This window comes from Fringilla coelebs, assembly GCF_963513975.1.
Source record: "Fringilla coelebs genome assembly, chromosome: Z".
In the NCBI taxonomy this organism is placed as follows: Eukaryota; Metazoa; Chordata; class Aves; order Passeriformes; family Fringillidae; genus Fringilla; species Fringilla coelebs.
This window is the reverse complement of record NC_140031.1, coordinates 62,375,598-62,395,503: the sequence shown is the minus strand read 5'-3', so window position 1 is coordinate 62,395,503 and position 19,906 is coordinate 62,375,598. Positions and strand designations below refer to the sequence as shown.

Genomic DNA, 19,906 nt, shown 5'->3' with positions numbered 1-19,906 from the left:
AAAACTCTTCACTGGCAGCACTTCACCTTCAGCACCAGACAATGTAATGCTTTTGAAGAATTTCTTCCAAAGCAGATAATCTATGATCAGCCTATAGTTGCTGTATGGAGCATGAGAGAGAAAAACTGTTTGCACTATTGAAGTGGAAGGATTGTTCTTGTCCCTTTCAAGAGCAATGATATAACTTGCAGTAAATGCAGAAGTCTTTGCTGACCACCAGTGTCTTTCCCTGCATATCTGGAATGGTGTAGAGGACTTTAACCCAGACTAGATTCCTGTGAATGTTCATTTGAAAACAACTTATATTCAAAATGCTTTGGTGTATAGGCAACATACAACACTCTTGCACACAGTGAGCCTGGACTTGTGCTGTTCATAGTTTGTGTTGCAGTAGCATTAACACTTCCTTACTGAGCTCAGGACTCTGACAGAACATGTTACTCATCTGATAGAGCAGGATGAAGTGGGGAGTAAACTAATCCAGAAAGCTGGTAGAAGAAACAGTCCCTGGAGCCCAGGCAATTTACCATCTATCATGTGGCTAGTCTAAGATAGCGGTTTTCACTTTGCCACTGTACCTATCTAAAGAACTTGCACACACAGTCCCTTACCCTTACCTAAGAGGCACCTGTTTCCTACTACATGCCTGCTGCATGCATTTGGTGACTGGTAAATGTAACAGCCTTGGACATTCACTGCAGCACTACCCTTCCATTCCCTGTACGGAATAGTAATTGCTTGTAGTTGCTTGGACATCTAGACCTTCGTTAAAAATAAGGGGCACATTATAGAAAGCAATGGAAAACATGCTTTTTGAAAAGAGATCCACATTTTATGCTGCCTATACATAACACATTTGGCTCAAGGAGCATTAAAGATGCACGAAGAGCAGTAAGAATTCCTTTGCTGCACTCTAATGGTAGACTGTTTTTCTGTAACATTTTACTTATTGTTATGTCTAAACATGAGTGAGTTCTTAACTACTTTTCAGTGAAAAATGGGATACTGCCTATTTTTCCCAAGGTGTTTATACTAGCATTTTGCTTTTTGACTACTACATACTATACTAGCATGTTACTTTGCTTTACTTCCAGCAAAGTAACATGCTGAATAAAACCAGCAATCACAATTTAAGAATATTCCACTTAATTGCTTCCAAGGTTTCCTGAAGAGAGCAGATCAGATCTCCTATGACATGGCACAGTCAGGATGGATGCTTCCCTGACATATTTTACTGCCTCTGAGGGCAGAGAGCAAATACATCATGATGGATATACCCTGACCGCTAGGGCAAGCGAGAGCATAGAGCTAAAAGACATATCACAAAAGTTGTCCTTTTTGCCCGTTTGCAAGTAGCTAAATTCTTTGCACACAAACACAGAAAAAGGGGATAACATAGCAAAGAAGACAGAGGTTGGTGGGCTTTTTTACCCTGTTTCTGAGCACAACATCTAGATGCCATGAGAATGGGAAATCCTCTACTATTGCTCTGTGTGCAAAAAGTACCTCTATTGTTAATCTCTCTTCAGTGAACAAACTGCCTCATTTACCAGAGACCTTAAGGAAAAGCTGTGATTGTGCCAAGAGAAAGCCATCCAATGGGATCTCCTATGAAATGTCCTATGAATTACCAGACCCTCAGTGCTTCATTGCCATCAGTGAAATCTCATTCACCTTTTTTATTCCTAATGCACTTCAGCACTCCAGTGCTTAGATTTCCATTATGTCAGTGGTCTGTGGTGGGAATCTGCTGCAGTAGACCTCTCATTAGGGGTAGAAATGAGCCAAGACACAGACTCTTATTTAACAACATGAAAAGGGTCCCAGTTTATTCTTTAGAGCTTAGCCATCCTGACTCTGACTACAGCAAGCTCCTACTGTTGGTTTCTCTGGCAGACTCTGACTGCTGGCTATTTCCTGCTGGAAAATGACTCCAAGTATTTTCTTGCTGCCTCTGACCGCAGGTTTTTACCTAGCTCAACTGTGACTGCAAGCTCCATCAGACCCAGACTGACCTAACAGCAGATCTTTTGCAGCAGCAACTCTCTTCCTGGTTGTGTTCTTCTTTATCTCTCTAGATTGTTCCTTCTTCCTCAGGGCTCCTCTACAACCTCAAGGCCTTCCTCCTCAAGACTCTCCCTGACTGGCCAACCCACCCCTTTTATCACAGTTATCTTTATTAGTCACAGCTGAAACCCATTAAGGGCAAGGCTGTTCTTCTTCTTTGGTAATTAGAACAACTGGGACTTACCAGGGCCAAGGTCACCTATATTTCCCCCTTTTCTTTTAAATAAAAAAACATGTTTAATTAGACATATTTACATATTCTGCTTAGGATTAACAATTATACAAATATTTAAATAAAATACATGTGTTTTACTAGCATATAAAACTACTCTGTTTCTAGTTCTTGGGCTGGTTTACCTCTCCTTAGTCAACTTGGTGTCTCACAGCTCTCTGTGGGTCCCCATATTGATGATTCTGTCTCTCAGAACTCTGCTGCGACTCCCACGTCACCCCTCTCTGCTTTAGCCGTGCTGTGCCCTCGGGTTGGAGCGATAAAAGAGCCAGGGCAGCCAGGGCTGGCAGGGTGCTCGCCAGTGGGCCGGGCATCCGTGCACCCAGCAGCAGTCAGGGGAACATGGCACTGCCCCAGGATCCTGCCAGGCTGCTGCTGCCTCTTTTTACAATAGAAATCTGGACTTCTGCAGCTCTTCTCCCAGCTGCGTTATTTCTCACAGCTCTTTTTTTGGCCATGTCTCTCCGCGACTCCAGGCCATGTTCCTTCCCACAACTCAAAGGCCACGCTCCTCCACAGCTCCTGGCTGTCTTATCCTGGACAACTCTTGGGCTGCCTTATCTCTGCCTTCCTTCTTATCATGTCTTCTCGCTATCACGTTGATCACGTCGGACCATCACCAGATGTACTGGACACTCTTCTTCAGGTATATGTCACAAGGAAAACATGCAGAAGCAAGAGAACTAATATATTCAGGGGTTTACTGTTTCTCAGTCATAACCAGCAAAACAGTACTGCTGATCAGTCCATGCTGGTTTTGGAGTCTTTGGAGAAGTCAGATGCAAAAGTCGCAGAAGACCTTTTAGAAAACTTGGCTAAATTGTTTCTTTTAATGGATCCATATTCTCCTGAAAGAGTGGCTTTCATATCCAGAGCACTAAAATGGTCCAGTGGTGGATCAGGAATACTTGGACATCCAAAACTACACCCATTACTAGCTATTACCTTGCGGAAAGAGCAAGACTGTAGTGAATTCTGGTATCGCTAGCACTTAACAGATGGTCAGGGCTGTCTAAATATGCTGGTGGAATACCCAATACTCCGTGTCCCGCAGATACTGCAGTGAGGTGGACAAGTTTGTAGTTCAGGCAATACTACAATTTCTCTGCTTAAAAAAGACCAGCTCATCAGTTGTTTTTACAACAAACACAAAGAAACAGCCTTCAATAGAGAAGGGTCCACCCTTTGTGCATCCACTGCTAAACTTCATCTGGTTTCTCTTGTTGGTAGTTCATGGAGGAAAACTAACAGTACAAACAGTATTGTGTGAACAGTAGCACCCTTTGCTGAAAAGAGATCCCCCATCTATAATGAGTACCTAGATAGAATAGGACAACTTTTCTTTGGAGTTCCACCCAAGCAGACCTCATCCTATAGGGGACTGCTAGGAAGTCTTTTAAATAGTCTGATGGGAACTGAGGAAGACAATGACACAGAAGATGGTCAGGAAGACAGCAGTCCTATTGAGCTCGACTGAATGCTGTTTTCATTGGGTGCTGTGTAAATCTGACCATTAAATGACTCTGAAGACACTTTTGGAATTTGAATCCTGTTTCTTGGCTCCTAAAAAGGCTCTTCTGGCCTTTCAGAAATGATTGCTGGAATGTTTATACTGTCAGTCTATATTTTTTATGGGAAAAAAAAAAATAAAAGAGCCAACAAAAAGTAGCTAATCAAACCAATCGGAGCAGTTTCTGATCCAGTGGCTGGGACTGATTAAACAGTCTGTAGTTTCTGATGCAGTATTTCCTTTTGCACAGCCTTTCAATAAATCATAAACATGGCGCTTGTCCTTCACAGCCTACCCAATACCATCTCTGTTCTGAGAAAGCCTCCTTGCCTTGTGCCCTCTTCCAAAGATCTTGAAAGGCAGGAGGAGCAATTGAATAGTTGATTTGCAATGCTGGTGCCAAAAGTTCTGTGAGACAAGCCAAGCAGCATAATTTGAGATACACATCCAAGAGACATTGATACACGAACTTTCTTCCACTGCCATGAGTAACATCACACCCTTCATACTGCAGGCTCCTCTACCTCCTCAAAGCTCTCCATGACCAGCCAACCTACCCCTTTTATCACACTCACCTTTATTAGTCACAGCTGTGCCCCATTAAGGGCAAGGCTGTTTAATTAGTACAACTGTGATTTACCAGGGGCAAGGTCACTTATAATCCCTTCTTCCACAGCTACAGGAATCTGCATGGTTCATGGCTATTCTGTCCTGTAACTAGCCTGTAGGTGGGTCCCTGGATTTGGGATGAGCTTTCAGCTTCTTTCCAGGACTATCACAGCTTTGGTGCTGGAGGTGCTGGTGCCTGTTCCCATATTGGAATGTGCAGGTGCAGTGGTAATAGAGTGCAGTGGTAGGCCCATTTTTAATCTGGATGCTCATTTCTTTTGGCCCATGGGGAATTTAAGGACATCAATTCTGCAATAATAAGGGTCATTGCCACTTTTCCTTCCCTGGCTGACCCTCTGGAAAGTCACAGTGTTGCCCAAGCTATCTGCTGTCCTGCACACCTTGAAAATTTCTATCAATGACTCCCTGTTGGTCTTGTTTGGTTATGTCACAGAGAACACAACCAAGTTTTAAATTGTTTTATTTGCAGCATGGAGTGGAAAACTCACATTCTTTCTCAAATCTTGAACTAAGTTATACACCGTGAAGTTTCATCTGCATAACAAAGTGATAAAGCAAATCAACAGTCCTGCTGGGAGAATGTGGGGAACTGCTTTAATGCCAAACTTCGATCTAACTGTAAGGTTGCCCCTCCTCTGAGCTACGGAGTCCTTTCCAATTCCACATTATTCAATTAAATAAACACCTACAAAACTAGTGCTTGCAGCAGCCTTCTCATGAATTATCTTTCCATTAATCAACCATGGACTGCACTCAACAGAATCCATTTTAGTTACAAACTGTTAGAGAACAGAAGAAGGAAATGTAGTGGTAACCAGGGATAGCAAATGGGGACTTGGCACATAACAGGCCAGTTTATTTTTTACTACTGCTGCCTCTCCTTTGGTTTTCCTTATTGTGGAGCACAGCAGTTCCAAGTCAGTGCTTTCCTGATCAGGGGGTGTTTACTTCTGTTCGGCTGTACCCAAGAAGAGCAGCGATCCACTGGTGAGGGGCAGCTGGCTTTAGCACAGCACTCCCCTCCCATACAGGGGACACCAAAGGTGCACAGAAGAACTGCTGAAGACTGCGCTGGAGCCAGCATGATAGCATGCCCCTTAGCACCAGCTCAGATGCTGCTCCAAGAAAACATGGGGGACCCTGCAGTTGTAGGGTTATATGGAGTGCCAGGTGCCTCTTCCCAGGGTGATACTGAGGAAGTTGAGGTCTGGCTGAGGTGCAGGGCTGAGGTACAGAGCTGCCTGGTGCAGAAGCTATGGGAGAAGGCAGCAGACCACATAGCACCAGGGAGGATGAGCAGGAAGGCAACGGGACCCCCCCAAGGAGGTGCCTGTGCAGAAGTAAGCGCTGGAGCCCTCTACAGCAATGATAGGTGCAGGACTCTGGCTGAATGAACAGCACTTTGGTTCAGGCCTTAGCACCAGTCCACCCTGCTGTGCACACCCAGAGAACTGTGCCAGACCATTGACTTCTCAGGAACCACGGAGTCTACACCACAACTTATCAGGGCCTAACAGAACCATCCTGAGCAGGACTAGCCAAAACTAAAACTGCTGCGGCTGTACTCCTGCACCAAGGCAGGTAAACCAACATTACACTATAGACATCTGTAGCCCCACCCTTGAGGCCATTGTGTTTTCCTGTACAGCAGTTGGCTGTAGCTGTTTAATTACATTACTATTTAATTATCACTCAATAATTGTTTAATTATAATTTTATAATTATTCAATCATCAACAAACCCCTTTAACTCCACAGTGATGTCTTATTTTAAGAATTTATCTTCAACAGCTGCTTAAGAGGTGAGACAGCTAAGAGGCGATGCTGGACTCTAGTAGATTTGGACTAGCAAGGTGGGAAAGTTGAGACTCCCAAGGTGGAAATGTTGGAAGCTTGTGACTCCTGGCAACAGAAGAATGACTCCTTTTGGTCATGTAGATATGAACTGAAGGCACTCAGGTACAATACTCTGACAACAAATAAACAGAAAGAAGCTTGGTTGGGATAGACATCTGAGCCCCTCACAAGGACAGAGCAAGTCAGGGTGGCTGGAGACTTTAGTTTTGTTGACCTCTCTGTCTCAGAAGGTTTGCTGCTTGTCAGGGCCTTTGATCTGGGGTGCTTTTGTCAAGTCCTTAGACCACAACCTCCTGTCATCCATGTGGGCACCAGTGACACACCCAAAGGAGAATCTCATGCATGAGCACATCACTCTGGAGTCCAGCATACATGGTATTTCTTTACATTCCTGCTAGTGAGGGTGTAGATCTATCCTGAAGGCCAACAGGTACCATCAGGCATAGAAATAAATAATGCTAAATATTTATACATATACACATACATTAAAAAAGGGTGTTTTATATACTGGGTTTCTGATACATGATTAGAGTGTAGAATCAGAAATTGCAATGTGGTTTTAACAACAAGATTTGGACATTTTATTTTCAGAGTGCACAACTCTCACTAAACCTTAACAGCAATCTGTTAATCCATATGTGGGTGTTTTGCATATTTTGCACGTCAGAATACATTAAGGCACTCTATTCATACAAATTGCTTTCATGTTCCCTAGGTCCAGAGACAAAACATGACTAAAAAAGTTAAACTGGCAATCCTTTACAATAAAAATTAAATCAAACCCTAGCTGTTTTTTTGGTTGATTGGTTGTTTTTTTTCTCCCAGAGAAGTGATTCATTAACTTTGAGCAAATCCTTTATGTACTCTGTCAGGAAGTTATTTGTTCTAAAACTTAAGAGCTGGAAATAAGCTATTAAATATTAAAATCAGTGTATTTGAAGCACAAATAACTTGCTTGTCATATCATCATATTTGCTAGCCGGCTGGGCCTTAAATTTCAACCTTTTGACTTTGCTATGTTGTTACACAGTTTTCTTTACTTTCAGCTCTGATACGGTTTATTATTTACTAAGTCTCAGTTTTGTTAGCAGAACTAGGGAAACTCGAGATAGAAAGGAGTGTAAATGCTAAAATAAAATAAGAGTTCTACAGTTATGTCTACTTGTGATAAATATATCTACCTTTTTATTAAATACTTACTACTGCTGACTATAATGATTTTGGTGAAATAAAGATATTTTTCTTGATGGGATCTCTGTAGGGTTTTTTTCCCCACAAGAGATGGATGAATTTGTACTGAAGGATTTTCTTCTAAATCTCTGTACCTATGTGAAAAGTGCGCATTTATTTGATATATAAACATTAATATGTAATTTTGTTTAGATTATGCAGTCTAATGTGCTCCTTATTAAAACCTTTATTTGAAAAGATATAGTTAATCTGGCAATCAAATAAAAAGTTGAAAGACTATCTTACTGCATAACTTGGAACTGATCCAGAACTTTGCTGGCTTTCCATAGCAGGGCTTTTGCTTCTCTTACTCTGGGGCTGTTGGTGCTTTTAACTAAGAAGTCAGCACTTGATTTATTTCTAGCATGATTAGAACAGTTTTTTTAAGACTTTTTCTCAGGAAGGAAGTAACTGCACAGCTATTATGAAGCAAAAAAAAAAAAAAAAAAAACCAACCCAAAAAAAACCACCCCAAACTAATTATGTGCTAGGTACTAACCTTTTCTTCCCTTTTTTTTCCTTTTTCTTTTTTTTTTTTTTTTTTTTTGTAGTGTAGGTATAAGAAATTGAATATCTCTTTTGTTTTCCATTGCAAGACAAAGGGTGCATAAACCTGATCTAATACTTTTATTGTCTCTTCAGCTGTGAGATTTTGGGAAAAAAAGAAAGGTATCCTACATTTAAATGAACATCAGGATTTACCTTTGATTCAGATAGCACCAACTTGGAACCAACTTGGAGAGGTGAAAAAACTACAAATCTGAAACCTCTTTTGCTTAGGAAGGTGATACTTCCTGAGCCACTTCCTTTCATGAGCCAAAACAGCATTATCCCTCAATTTCCAAATATTGATGTGCCGGTTTAAAACAAAGAAAACCAACCCCCCTGTAACTCTTCTTCCCTGCTGGTTGCCAACAGGAGGGCATATTAAAGGATTTAAATTCTTGGCTCTTAGAAGCCACAATTTATTTTAAACTTTCCTTTTCAACTTCCATATATGGTTTGTGACATTCCTCTCTTCCAATTACTTGCAGTAATGAAGGGAATTCAGAAAACAAAACTCAACAATATAGAAGATTTCAGTAATCTAGAAACACTTTTGCTTATGGCTCTATGGAATAGGTACCATTGGATTTCACACTTCCACAATTCACCAACACATAAAGAACACATTTTATAGAAACAGAAACTTAGCAAGCTTCTCTGGCATTTGGGAAGCTAATGACTCCCACTCCTGTCATGTGAGTGGATGGATGAAATTGTTTGTAGCTCTCTGAGAAACCAGGAAATGGGAAGGCCAGGACGGACCACTAAAAAACAGCACAGCGCCATCTGCTTTTCATCCACTACTTCCATATTTATACAGTCTTCTCAAAACCTGTGGATCTCACCTGGACCTGACCTGATTATTTTCAGGTTTTTTGAAGCTTGCTTACAAATAAATTGCTTAATGAAAGAACTGAGTAACTGAATTTCATCATACAGAGTGTCAAGAGAGCTCTGGATAATGAACTGTGTTCCTTAAAGGATAAAATCATTATGTGATACTGACACTACATCAAACTTACATAAATTTAGGATGATGTACCAGAACTTTCACAGTTGTAGCAAAGGTTTTCTATCTGTCACAGTATGTCTTCTCTCTAAATATAAAGAGTACAAGAAGGTTACAAAAGGGTCAGAAGATCCAAGGTGCTAAGTTTGCTCCATTTACTGAATACACCTCTACCAAGCCATGAAACTTGTAAAAATGACAAGTTTTCTGTACTGCCTGCCCAGGAGTTGCATAACTTGAGTTTAATAAAGTTATAGAATCCAAAGTGCCACAAAATATTTATCAGAATGTAAAAAGAAGTAAATTTTCTTTTCAGAGGCCTTACATTTTTTTCCCTAATCTTGTCTTACTAATTCTTGTCAAAACAAAGACAATGGATGCTCAAAGAATTTTATTTGTTTTTATCTGTGAGGCACTTCTTTATTTTAAAAAATATGAAGGTATACCTAAGTAGTGGTAGTTTTATCCTGTTTGTTTCATCTTTCAATTACCTGCCTGTCAAGCAACAACTCCTGCACGAGGAAAAAATCACTTCTAATGAGTTATCCCATTTGTGAATGTGACAGCTCCAGTAATAATTCTTTACCTCACTTTTATTCTACTGTCTAGGGCAGCAGGTGTGCTACACAGTGAAATGGAAAGGATGGCTAGCCTTCCACTGCTGTCATACCCCATGGCTGCTGGCAGCATGTGTTTTGGCAGACTTAGCTGAAGACAGTGTTGGATCGTTTAGGTTGTTTTGACTGATTATACAGATAAGACGAGAAGTTGAAGCACAAAAAAGTTTAGTTCTTGCCCCTGTGTTACAGCTTATAAGTATTTATCTGGAGAGTCAGTTGTTAAAAAATAGCCAAAATCTCACACTTCATTTATATCTAAACTATAAAAACTACCATTCTCCAGTCTTCTATGAAAGAAACCTCGTAACTACCTGCCCGGATAAGTGATTCAGTAGTGTATGTAATTATTTGTTAATTGAACGCATTTTCACCTTTTTATAAAAAGATTAATTGATTACTTCCTCAGGCTTTTGAAACAGTCAAATTCTGATATTATTATAAGGTAGTTTCCCAGATTGTAGGAAAGACTTGTTCACATGAGTTTCAGCTTTCCAAATCTTGGGCCTCTGACTCTTAAGAGGGGAAGAACTATTAGTTCAATACAAAAGAAACACATTTAAAGAGGACAGGCTAGGCTGAAAAGAAAGGCAGGACAGGTCAATGGAACTTCACTTAACCTGCTTCTCTGCTTGACTGCCTTTAGGGTAAAGAGGTTTCTCCTCAAATCCAGCCTAAACATCTAGTTTGAAGTTCTCCCATTGTCTCTTGTCCTTACAGTATGCACTCCTGTAAAGAACCTTGGTCCTTCCTCATTAAAACCTCTGTGTCAGTACTACTGCGGTGTTATGAGATCTCTTGGTAACTGTCTCTTCTTCAGGCAGAGTCCTGCTCCCTCAGCCTTCTCTGCACAGGATAAGTGCACCAACCCCTAACCACCCTCATCATGGTTCTCCACTAAACTTGCTCCAGCAGTTTGTCCTGCTCTTCCTCTATGGAGGTCAAAACTGAATGCAATAGTCTAATATTGTAGTGCTGGGGAGACAGTAATAATCCCTTCTTTCAGCTGACTAGCTGTGCTCCTGGACAGCACAGAATGTTGTTGATCCTGGTTGTTTACAGTGTGCACAGCTGGCTCATTGACAACCAAGACACCCAGGACCTTTTCTGCAGTGTTACCCTGCTGCTCATTTAGAGGTCAAAGGAGGTGTGTCCTCTGATAGACAATGATGGTAACAATGATTGAGAAGAAAGCTGAGGTACTCAACAACTTCTTTCGTTGCAGTCTTCAATGGTAACCCCTCTTCCACTTCTCGTGAGTGGACAAACAGCAGGATGGGGACTGGGGGACTGTGGGAGCAAAGTCTCTCCCACTCTAAGTAAAAATCAGGTTCATGGCCATCTGAAAAACTTAAAAGTCTATGGGAGCCAATGAGATGCATCCTGGAGGCAACCAGCTGATGTAGTTGCCAAACCACTCTTCATGACATTTGAAAAGTTGTGGCTGTCATGTGAAGTGCCAGGTGACTGGAAAAGGGAAAACATTGTACTCATCTTTAAAAAGGGTAGAAAGGAGGACCCCTGGAACAACTGACCTGTGAGCGTCACCTCCGTGCCTGGGAAGATCATGGAACAGATCCTGCTGGAAGCTGTGCTAAGGCACATGGAGGTCAGGGAGGTGATTTGGGACAGCCAGCACGGGCAAGTCCTGCCTGACCAACCTGCAGAACTTCTGTGATGGAGTGACTCCACTTGTGGACAAGGGAAGGGCAGGAAGGACTTTGAGATGGTTCCCCACAACATCCTTCCCTCTAAAATGGAGAGAGATGGATTTGATGGGTGAACTGTTACATGGATAAGAAATCGGTGGCATCCAGAGAGTAGGGGTCAACAAATCTGAGTTCCAACGGACATCAGTGACCTGTAATAGTAACCAGTGGTATCCCTCAGGGTCTGTATTGGGACCACTGTTATTTCATAGATGAAGTGCACCCTCATCAAATTTGCAGATGACACCCGGCCAAATGCTGAGGCTGACATTCCTCAAGATGCCAACCAGAAGCACCTGTACAAGCTCGAGAAGTGGGCCCATGGAAATGTCATGAGGTTTAACAAGGCCAAGTTCAAGGTGCTGCACCTGGGTCAGGACAGCCCCCAGTATCAGGGGACACGCTGGGGATGAGCAGGTGGAGAGCAGCCCTGTGAGAAGGACTTGGGGCTGCTGGGTGAGAGGCTGGACATGACCCAGCCATGGGCACTGCCAGCCCAGAGAGCCAAATGTGTCCTGGGCTGCATCCAAAGCAGCGTGGGCAGCAGGGAGGGAGGGGATTCTGCCCCTCTGCTCTGCTCTGCTGAGAGCCCACCTGGAACCCTGCATCCAGCTCTGGGCTCCCAGCACAGGGAGGACATGGAACTGCTGGAGTGAGTCCAGAGGAGGGATACCAAGATGATTAGAGGGAGGGAATATCTCTTCCATAAGGAAAGGCCGAGAGAATTGGGATTGTCCAGCCTGGAGAAGAGAAGGCACCTAAATGGAAACTTCCAGTACCAGAGAGGAGCTTACAAGAGAGCTCTAGGGACTTTAAGAATAAATAAAGGTGTGTTTTGGCAGAAGGAGGAAATGGCTTCAAACTGAGAGAGAGTAGGTTTAGATAAGACATTATGAAAAAATTATATTCTGTGAGGGTAATGAGGCACTGGAAAAAGTCACCCAGAGATGCTGGGGTTGCCCCAGCCCTGGTTGTGTTCAGGCTCAGGCTGAATGGGACTTTGAGCAAATTGGCCCAATGAAAGGTGTCCCTGCACACAGCAGAAGAGTTAGATGATCTTTAAGGTTCCTTCCAACCCAAACCAACCCTTTGATTTTATGGTAGGACTCATTTCTCCTGTCTGTTCAGGTCCCTGTAGATGGCAGTGTAATGACTGCTCCCCCAGTTTGGTGTCATGTGTGAACTTGACATTCCTTGACAGTACTGCTCTCTGTCACCTCCTCATGATCTTGATAAACATTGTCAATGCCCAGGGCGAAGGAGAGACCCCTGTAACACCCCTCCCATTATGGGCCTCCAGGCAGAGTTCAAGTATGACCCACTCACTTCTACCTTCTGAGTTCAACCATCCAACCAGATTTTTACCCATCTAGTTGTCCAGCCATGTGGAACCATAACATTCCACTGTGGATACAGGAATATTGTGGGAGACAAGTCATAAACCTTGCTGAAGTCAAGTTACACTAGTGTCCTCTTCTACACAGATCCACACATTTGTCACAGAAAGCAATCAAGTAGGTCGGGCACCACTGACCACTGTCAAATCCAATACTGGCTGCTCCTCTTTATCCCTATGAGCCCAGAAATATGTTCCAAGAGGCTTTGTGTTATGATTTTTAAGAAGGCTGAGTTTGTGGAAGAAAGGACCTATCATTATGTGCTTTGGCTGATTTGTTGGCTTCAGCAGGTACACGTGTTCAAACACAGGTGTTTCATACTGCTTCCCTCTTCCCTTTCCTCCTGTGTATCTGGGGCTTCGTACAGCTCTGTGGTCTCTTAGATGTTTTCTAAATCCTGTTTGTAGAAGCAATTAGAAGTATTTCAAATCTTATGTATGCAACTACTCACTCTCCCATCATAAAAAGTCGCATTATGCTTTCTTTGGTCTCTTAATTATTTATACTGTTTCTCCTTGAGAAGGTCAAATCCTTCTGATCATAACTACTTTCATATTTACAACACAGAAAGGAGACACAAAGTAAGAGTAGCAGAAACTAGAAGACGCTAACAAATTTTAGAACTTCACTGCTGGTCGACAGGACAAAGATTTATTACAGAAGAGGTTTATTACACTAGCTTATTACACCCTTCACCAAAATACAGGTAAATCAGAGCCAGAAACAAAAATTTTAATTACCCTTTGTTGTCTCTCATTGCTTAATGGAGGTACCTGGATGCTGTTTTGAACAGCTCAGTGGAGATTCTCAACACAAAGCTGAGATCAAGACAAGTTGAGATGCAGATAGCATACATCTGCAAAAACAAAATCCAAAATGATAGCCTCCTTTCCTTGTCCCAACCTACTCCATCCATAATGGGTTACCCAACATAATAAGTCAAAGAAACAGAGGCATTCCAGAGACTAGCTAGCATCATAGAAACATCCAAGTGCATAAACATTTTCCAAACTAGCAACAAGAAGGTTAAGTGAACAAAGGACAAAAAAGCCCTGTGTTATGGAGGAAGGAGACTTAAGGCAGAACCCCTTATCTTTTCTTATGAAGTCAGAGATGTTGAGTGTAGAAGGCAGAACCTATTGCAAATCATTTTATTCTGCCAATGCATCATCACAAATCTTCTTGAGGCAGAGCTTTGTGTACTCTAAAATGGCAAAAAGATAGCAAAACCTTCCAGATTGATGTCGTGGCAAAACACTGGAGGTCTTACCTCTGAGTCCATAGAAGGGCCACGAAGATGGCAAAGGGACTGGAGAACAAGTCTTCCAAGGAGCGGCCGAGGGAGCTGTGGCTGCTCAGCCGGAGAAAAGGAGGCTCAGTCTCTACAACTCCCTGAGCGGAGCGTGTGGCCAGGTGGGGATCGGCCTCTTCTCCGAGGCAGCTAGACACAGCAGAGACAACCTATTCTCTAGCTGCGCCAGGGGACGTTTAGGACGAACACTCGGGCGGAGTTTCTCCACAGAACGCGCGGTCAGGGCTGCCCGGGGAGGTGCTGGAGGACAGGTCGGGTCGGGCCGGGCCGGGCCGAGCCGCCCGGGGAGGTGCTGGAGGACAGGCCGGGCCGGGCCGGGCCGGGCCGCCCGGGGAGGTGCTGGAGGACAGGTCGGGCCGGGCCGGGCCGGGCCGCCCGCGGAGGTGCTGGAGGACAGGCCGGGCCGGGCCGGGCCGGGCTGCCCGCGGAGGTGCTGGAGGACAGGCCGGGCGCGGCGCTGAGGGCGCGGCCGGCAGGGGGCAGCGCGCGCCGCCCGCCGGCGCTGCCGGGGCACCGCCCCCGCCCGCCCCCGCCACCGCCCCGGGGCGGAAGCGCGGGCGGGCGGGCGAGCGGCGGCCGGCGCGGAGCGGGCGCCCGGCGGGAATGGCGGACGGGGCGCGCTCGCTGCGCGGCAGCGGCGGCAGCGGCGGCGGCAGCCCGGCCTCCAGCCCGGTGCTGGGCGGGCGGGGCCGCGCCGCGGCCGGGGGCAGTAGCCCGCCGGGCCACGCGTTCCGCAGGGTGACCCTGACCAAGCCCACCTTCTGCCACTACTGCACCGACTTCATCTGGGGGCTGGCCGGCTACCAGTGCGAGGGTAAGGGGCTGCCGGGGCGGCCGCGGGAGCGCGGGACCTGCCGGGGGCGCGTCCGGGGCGAGGTGGGGGGGAGGAAAAATTGCCTAAACACAGTGCTGATAAAAACTCCATTCATCATTAGTATCAACAGACTATAGTACTAATGTTTAATTTTAAAATCTAGTGCAAAACCGCAGTGCTAAAACGTAATACTGAAATACAGTAACAAAAATAGTGCATTCCATCACGAAAAGAAGTGTCTAATGGTAGTAATCAAAATTCTAGCAATAGTCTAATAATAACAGTCGTAAATTGCAAAAATCAAGTCTGAAAACTAAAGTAGTAGCTGAAAACCCTGTTCCTATTTTAAATTATAGGAATAAATAATAATAATAATAATAATTCCTAACAAAAATATTGCAAAATCGGAGATGTGTCACTGCTCGCTCCTGTGTGGTGACACCGGTGTGTGCTGTGATGCAGCAGTGCCCCAGCCCATCCTGGGGTATACACACTGTGAGCCACCAAGCACCCCAGCAAGTTCACAGTGGTTCCATCTCAGGGGCACCCTTACCTGCTGAAATCCCATGCCTGATCCTATGGAGAATCTGAGACCTGTGTGGAGTTTGAACCTTTTAAACCTTGGCTGACACCAGGAAGGGGAGAAGGAATTGCTAGGTTTCCTTGCTGGACTACGCAGCAGCCGAGGTTCTTGAAACGGATAAAAATTATAACTTGTTCTGATGCAGCAAAATCTAGTGGTGTCATAGCAAAAAGAGTGGATCTCTGTGTCCCTCTTTAAAGGAAAACAAACACACCACTACTAACAACAAAAAACCCAAACAAAACAGCACAAAACATGATGTCTTCATGAGCATATGCAGTCCAGCTGGCTTGGGTTGCAGCTCCCAGGCCAGGTCCAAAGAGCCAGGTTGTACAAGAGCCTCATTGTTTGGGTGGGTGTCAAACAAGGCTGTAGGTGTAGAACAAGTACCCTGCTGTTCTTGAAATAGCTCCTGCCTTTTGTCATTGCCAGGGGTAAAGAGAGTGCTGGATTAAGTTGGGTGGAAGTCATGCTCCTGTGTGGTGCAAAGCGAGACTTGCAAGGATGATTTTATATTTGCTAAAAAGTTTTCTGAGAGAAGTGTTGTTCTGTCTGTGTGTATAAGATCATTGCTTATCCTAATAAGCAAAAAAGCTCCAAGCTCACATGGTAATTTCTTTCATTGTGAAAATGCACAAAGCCAGTCTTCTGTGTTCTCTTCTATCATTGAGTTTAAAAATGGCAAATTTTTTGAGTCATAAAACTGGGCATTCGGGTGCCAGTTTGTCAGTTAAAGATCTGAATAGTTTTGGTAATGCTAACAGGTAATGCTAGCAAAATGTGAAAGGACCAGAATGTGTCACTTTTTTTTTTAATCCACTCCCATATAACATACTTAAAGGTAGTGTATTCCTGCACGTTGCATTTAGAATTTTTTCCTAGTTTTCCACTGCAGTTCGTATTCTGGAACTTTTCTTCCCCTTTGGCTTTTCCAGCAGAATTCTGGATAAGCATCTTTAGCACCACTATCTAATGACCATGTGCTGATGGAGCACTTCCAAGCTACGTGGTTAAAATATCGCTTTTAAAACTACATCTGAAAGCTCCACCCCAAGCAAGTCACCTCCATGAGGGATAATACAAGAGAGGGGAAATACTCTCAGTTTTCATTAGCTCTAACATTCTCTGCTCAGAGTGTGTAGGAAAACCCTATAATGGCACCTGGCACATCAGTGTCTCCACTGGGTGAAGAATAAGAATTGGATTTTTTTCATTTGCTTGGTTTTTTTGTTTGTTTTTTGTCCTTTCATCTGTTTTCAACCAGCTATGCTTAGAGTCATGTTTGTCTTTCCAAAAATTTGCTCTCGAACAACAAATCTCAAAACCACCTGATGGATAATTTGCTCATGTGTCTGCTGTTGTCGAGTTCCAAGCTATTTATAAATGCTAATATGATTTCTTAAACTTTAAAATTTCCTAAATTCCATTTAATTGTTACCTCCTTGTCACATTTACTTTAACTAATGGAGTTTGATCACTGCACTTTTGAAAGGGATAGAAGGAGTGCCAGGCTGTTAAAACAAAAAAGAACCCACCCAGCTATTAGAGAAGAAAATGTTTGCTGTGAACTTGAAAAACATGGTAGATGATTGCTACCTCCTTTATCTTTTCTGCAGAGAGTCTAGGTTTACAGGTGTAATTGCAGCTGTCTTTGGACTCGGTTTGATGAACCACCTACAGGCTTCAACATGAAGCCATTGAGCAGCCTTTTTCTAAGTGGATTTGCAGTGGTTGCTCTTCCAGATCTGTAGGTTCAGATGTGCAGTCTCCTGATGCTGTTTGTGTTGACATTCCCTGAAGCTGGTTGTTACCAAAACAGAAAGCTTCCAGTCTTTGAAGGGAACTAAGCATGCTCATTGTGTGACTCCTCCAGTTAATGAAAGGGAAAAAAAAAAAAAAAAACCACACAAACCAAAAAAGCCTCTTATCTGTCATTGATTTGAGTAGCTTTATGGCCTAAATCACCTGGATTTGTGTTTTAATTGTGATTGAACTTTAGACCCTTGGAGAATGGCATCTTCTATGAGTGAATGATAAAATTTGTGGGGTTTTTCTGTTAACTTATCAACTACTCAGTAGACTGGCACGTGCCCATATGGCTTACTTAGCTGTGTAGCAAAAGTACAAGAAAAGATAATGAATTCTCAAAACATTCTCATAGTGGAGGCCAAGATGGTCCTTAGATTTTCTCTGTGAATTCCAAAAAGTATATGGAAGAGATGCTCTGATGCTCTCCGTAAAAGGTATAAAGTGCCCGGCATCTGTTCTGATTGTTTAAAAGTTAGGTACTGTTTCTTACTCCTGTATGGTGCCAGACCACTGTCACCAGCTCTTTGTATGGGATTGAAGGTACTCCAGAGGAGAATTGCAGCTCTCTTGCTTAGATTGGCAAGATATTTTTACAAGTGAATTTTATAGGGAATGCAATACTCTTCCTATATGGAATAGGTGTCCAGTTGGGTCTGAAGATGTCACTGTATTAAGCTTCTGTGCACATATTTATGTAATATCAGTCAACCAGGCTTGCATCTGTGGTTTTTTCACATGTCCTCCCCACCCTGACAAATCTGTTTTCTGTAAATCTTTTGTAAAGAACTGTTTTTCTTACTAGTTTGCTATTTGTAGCTGTGACTTCCTTTGTTAAGTATGTGTGTATGTGTGACAGAATAAGTGAAGCTTGAGTTGTAGCATGGAAAACTGCTCTCTTATATTGCTCTTACTTTCCTAATCATGACCATTTCAGGTTTGAGTAGATTTAAATTTGGTCTGACTTGCCAAAGAAGAGGCAGTGTAAATGAAAAATACTAAATATATGAAGTCTGTATAAGAATTGTAAAGAGAGCTCTTACTGGTAGTTCACAGAAGGACCAATTTCATACACTAAAAGGTAGCTAGCAGATATTTTATACTGGAGTTTGGGATTAGTTTCAGCCAACAATAAATACATTTCTTTTCACAGTGCTTTTATTTTACATAAAACACTTCAAGGAAAAAAATGAGTTGGACGAATTGTGGATCTATACATTTTTGGGGGCTACAAATATTTCCAGTTCTATAAAACTTTATAATGTAAAGTCAGTTTGGTTTACTTTGGCCAAGGATAAATGTTGGGGATTTAAGTAATAAGTAAGTTTGATTGAAAATTTACAATTGTTTAACTATTTTAGGTTTTTTTATATCTATGTATTTCATAGAATATTTATGGGAAGCTGCAATCATGGACATCTTGATATGTATTTGAGCAGATAAGGCACCTGTCTCGATATGAAGGCTCTAAGTCTAATAATATTTTGGAGAAATAACACCTTTATTTCCTGTTTTTGTTTTTGGGGGAGGAGTTGAAGGGATTTGGGGGTGGGGAGGGGTGGGTTAAATTATTTTTTTTAGGCTTCTTAGCAGACCATCCAAACTTATTCAAAGATGTGTAAAGCTTTGTTTCTCTTAATCTGATTTAGATGTTGGCTGACAACACCACAGTTTTTGCAGAATAAAATGTAAACGATGGATCTGAGTTATATTTATGACATAAATCTCAGATTTGGCAAGACAGCCAGAAAGCTGCTGTGATTTATATGGGCATGTCCCAGATAAGGACAAGCCATGTTGTTCCTTGTTGATTTAGGAGAGCTTGGAGATGTTCAGATAGCATTTGCAGCAGTCTTCAGATGCATATTTTCGACAAATTTTGTATGCAGTCTATTAAATTCAAATTTTGTATGCAGTCTATTAAATTCAAAGAAAATAGAGTCAGATAGGGAAGGTGTATTAAAGCTGGGAGTTTGTTGAGATATGGAAGTAGTAGCAGGGAATAAGGGGACAAGGGGCAGTCTCCTTGGACTCTCATCCTTTCTTGCTCTGTTGTTAGATAGGCACGTGAAACATCCTTGACCCTGCAGTTTTCATTCAGATCTGTTTTGAAGGAAGTGAGTGATATATGAGATTCCCCCAAGAGTCTTAATGCTTGCAGTTCAAAAGGAAAAGCATATTCTTCCTTCTTGTGATGAGCTTCACGTGCTTTTGGTGCATTACCACAATACAATTTCGCTTCTATCCTCCAATCAGTTTGCATTTTCAAGACTTTGCGGCCTTTATTCTTCAGTGGTTTTCTTGCCAGTGGTGGGGCCTTTCTGTGCAACAACAAGATGTTTGGTGCTGAGATATTTGAGTGAATGTGATTTTGCTGCATTTGAAACTTAAATGGAGCAAACAAAGACAGTCAAAAAAGGAAAAAAAACCCCACACACGCCCCAAAAAAATTCCACAGAATAAAAGCTTACACAGAAACTTGGCTCAGTTCAGCTGATATACATGTTGAGAAAAATGTTTGGAGCATTGACTGACACATTGAAAAATGCAATTTACTGGTCTGTATTTGAAGGGTGATCCATTTTATA

At 42.8% G+C, this 19,906-nt stretch overlaps 2 protein-coding genes and 1 pseudogene across 3 annotated transcripts in view; 2 read left to right on the top strand and 1 right to left on the bottom strand.

Moving 5' to 3' along the window:
- The window catches only part of ACO1 (aconitase 1), a 54,896-nt gene extending 40,409 nt beyond the window's left edge, over nucleotides 1–14,487 (bottom strand). Inside the window, exon 1 of the mRNA XM_084224898.1 lies at nucleotides 14,074–14,487. The gene's annotated coding sequence lies outside the window, so the exon portion shown is untranslated. The remainder of the gene's footprint in view (nucleotides 1–14,073) is intronic.
- LOC311165025 (Golgi to ER traffic protein 4 homolog) lies at nucleotides 2,779–3,776 on the top strand (annotated as a pseudogene). The gene has a single exon. The product of its transcript is annotated as a Golgi to ER traffic protein 4 homolog (transcript).
- A 231-nt stretch (nucleotides 14,488–14,718) lies between the features above and the next one.
- The window catches only part of DGKQ (diacylglycerol kinase theta), a gene marked incomplete at its 5' end in the record, with an annotated part of 87,061 nt that continues 81,873 nt past the window's right edge, over nucleotides 14,719–19,906 (top strand). Inside the window, one exon of the mRNA XM_084224731.1 lies at nucleotides 14,719–14,929. Coding sequence (XP_084080857.1) covers nucleotides 14,719–14,929 — 211 coding nt within the window. The remainder of the gene's footprint in view (nucleotides 14,930–19,906) is intronic.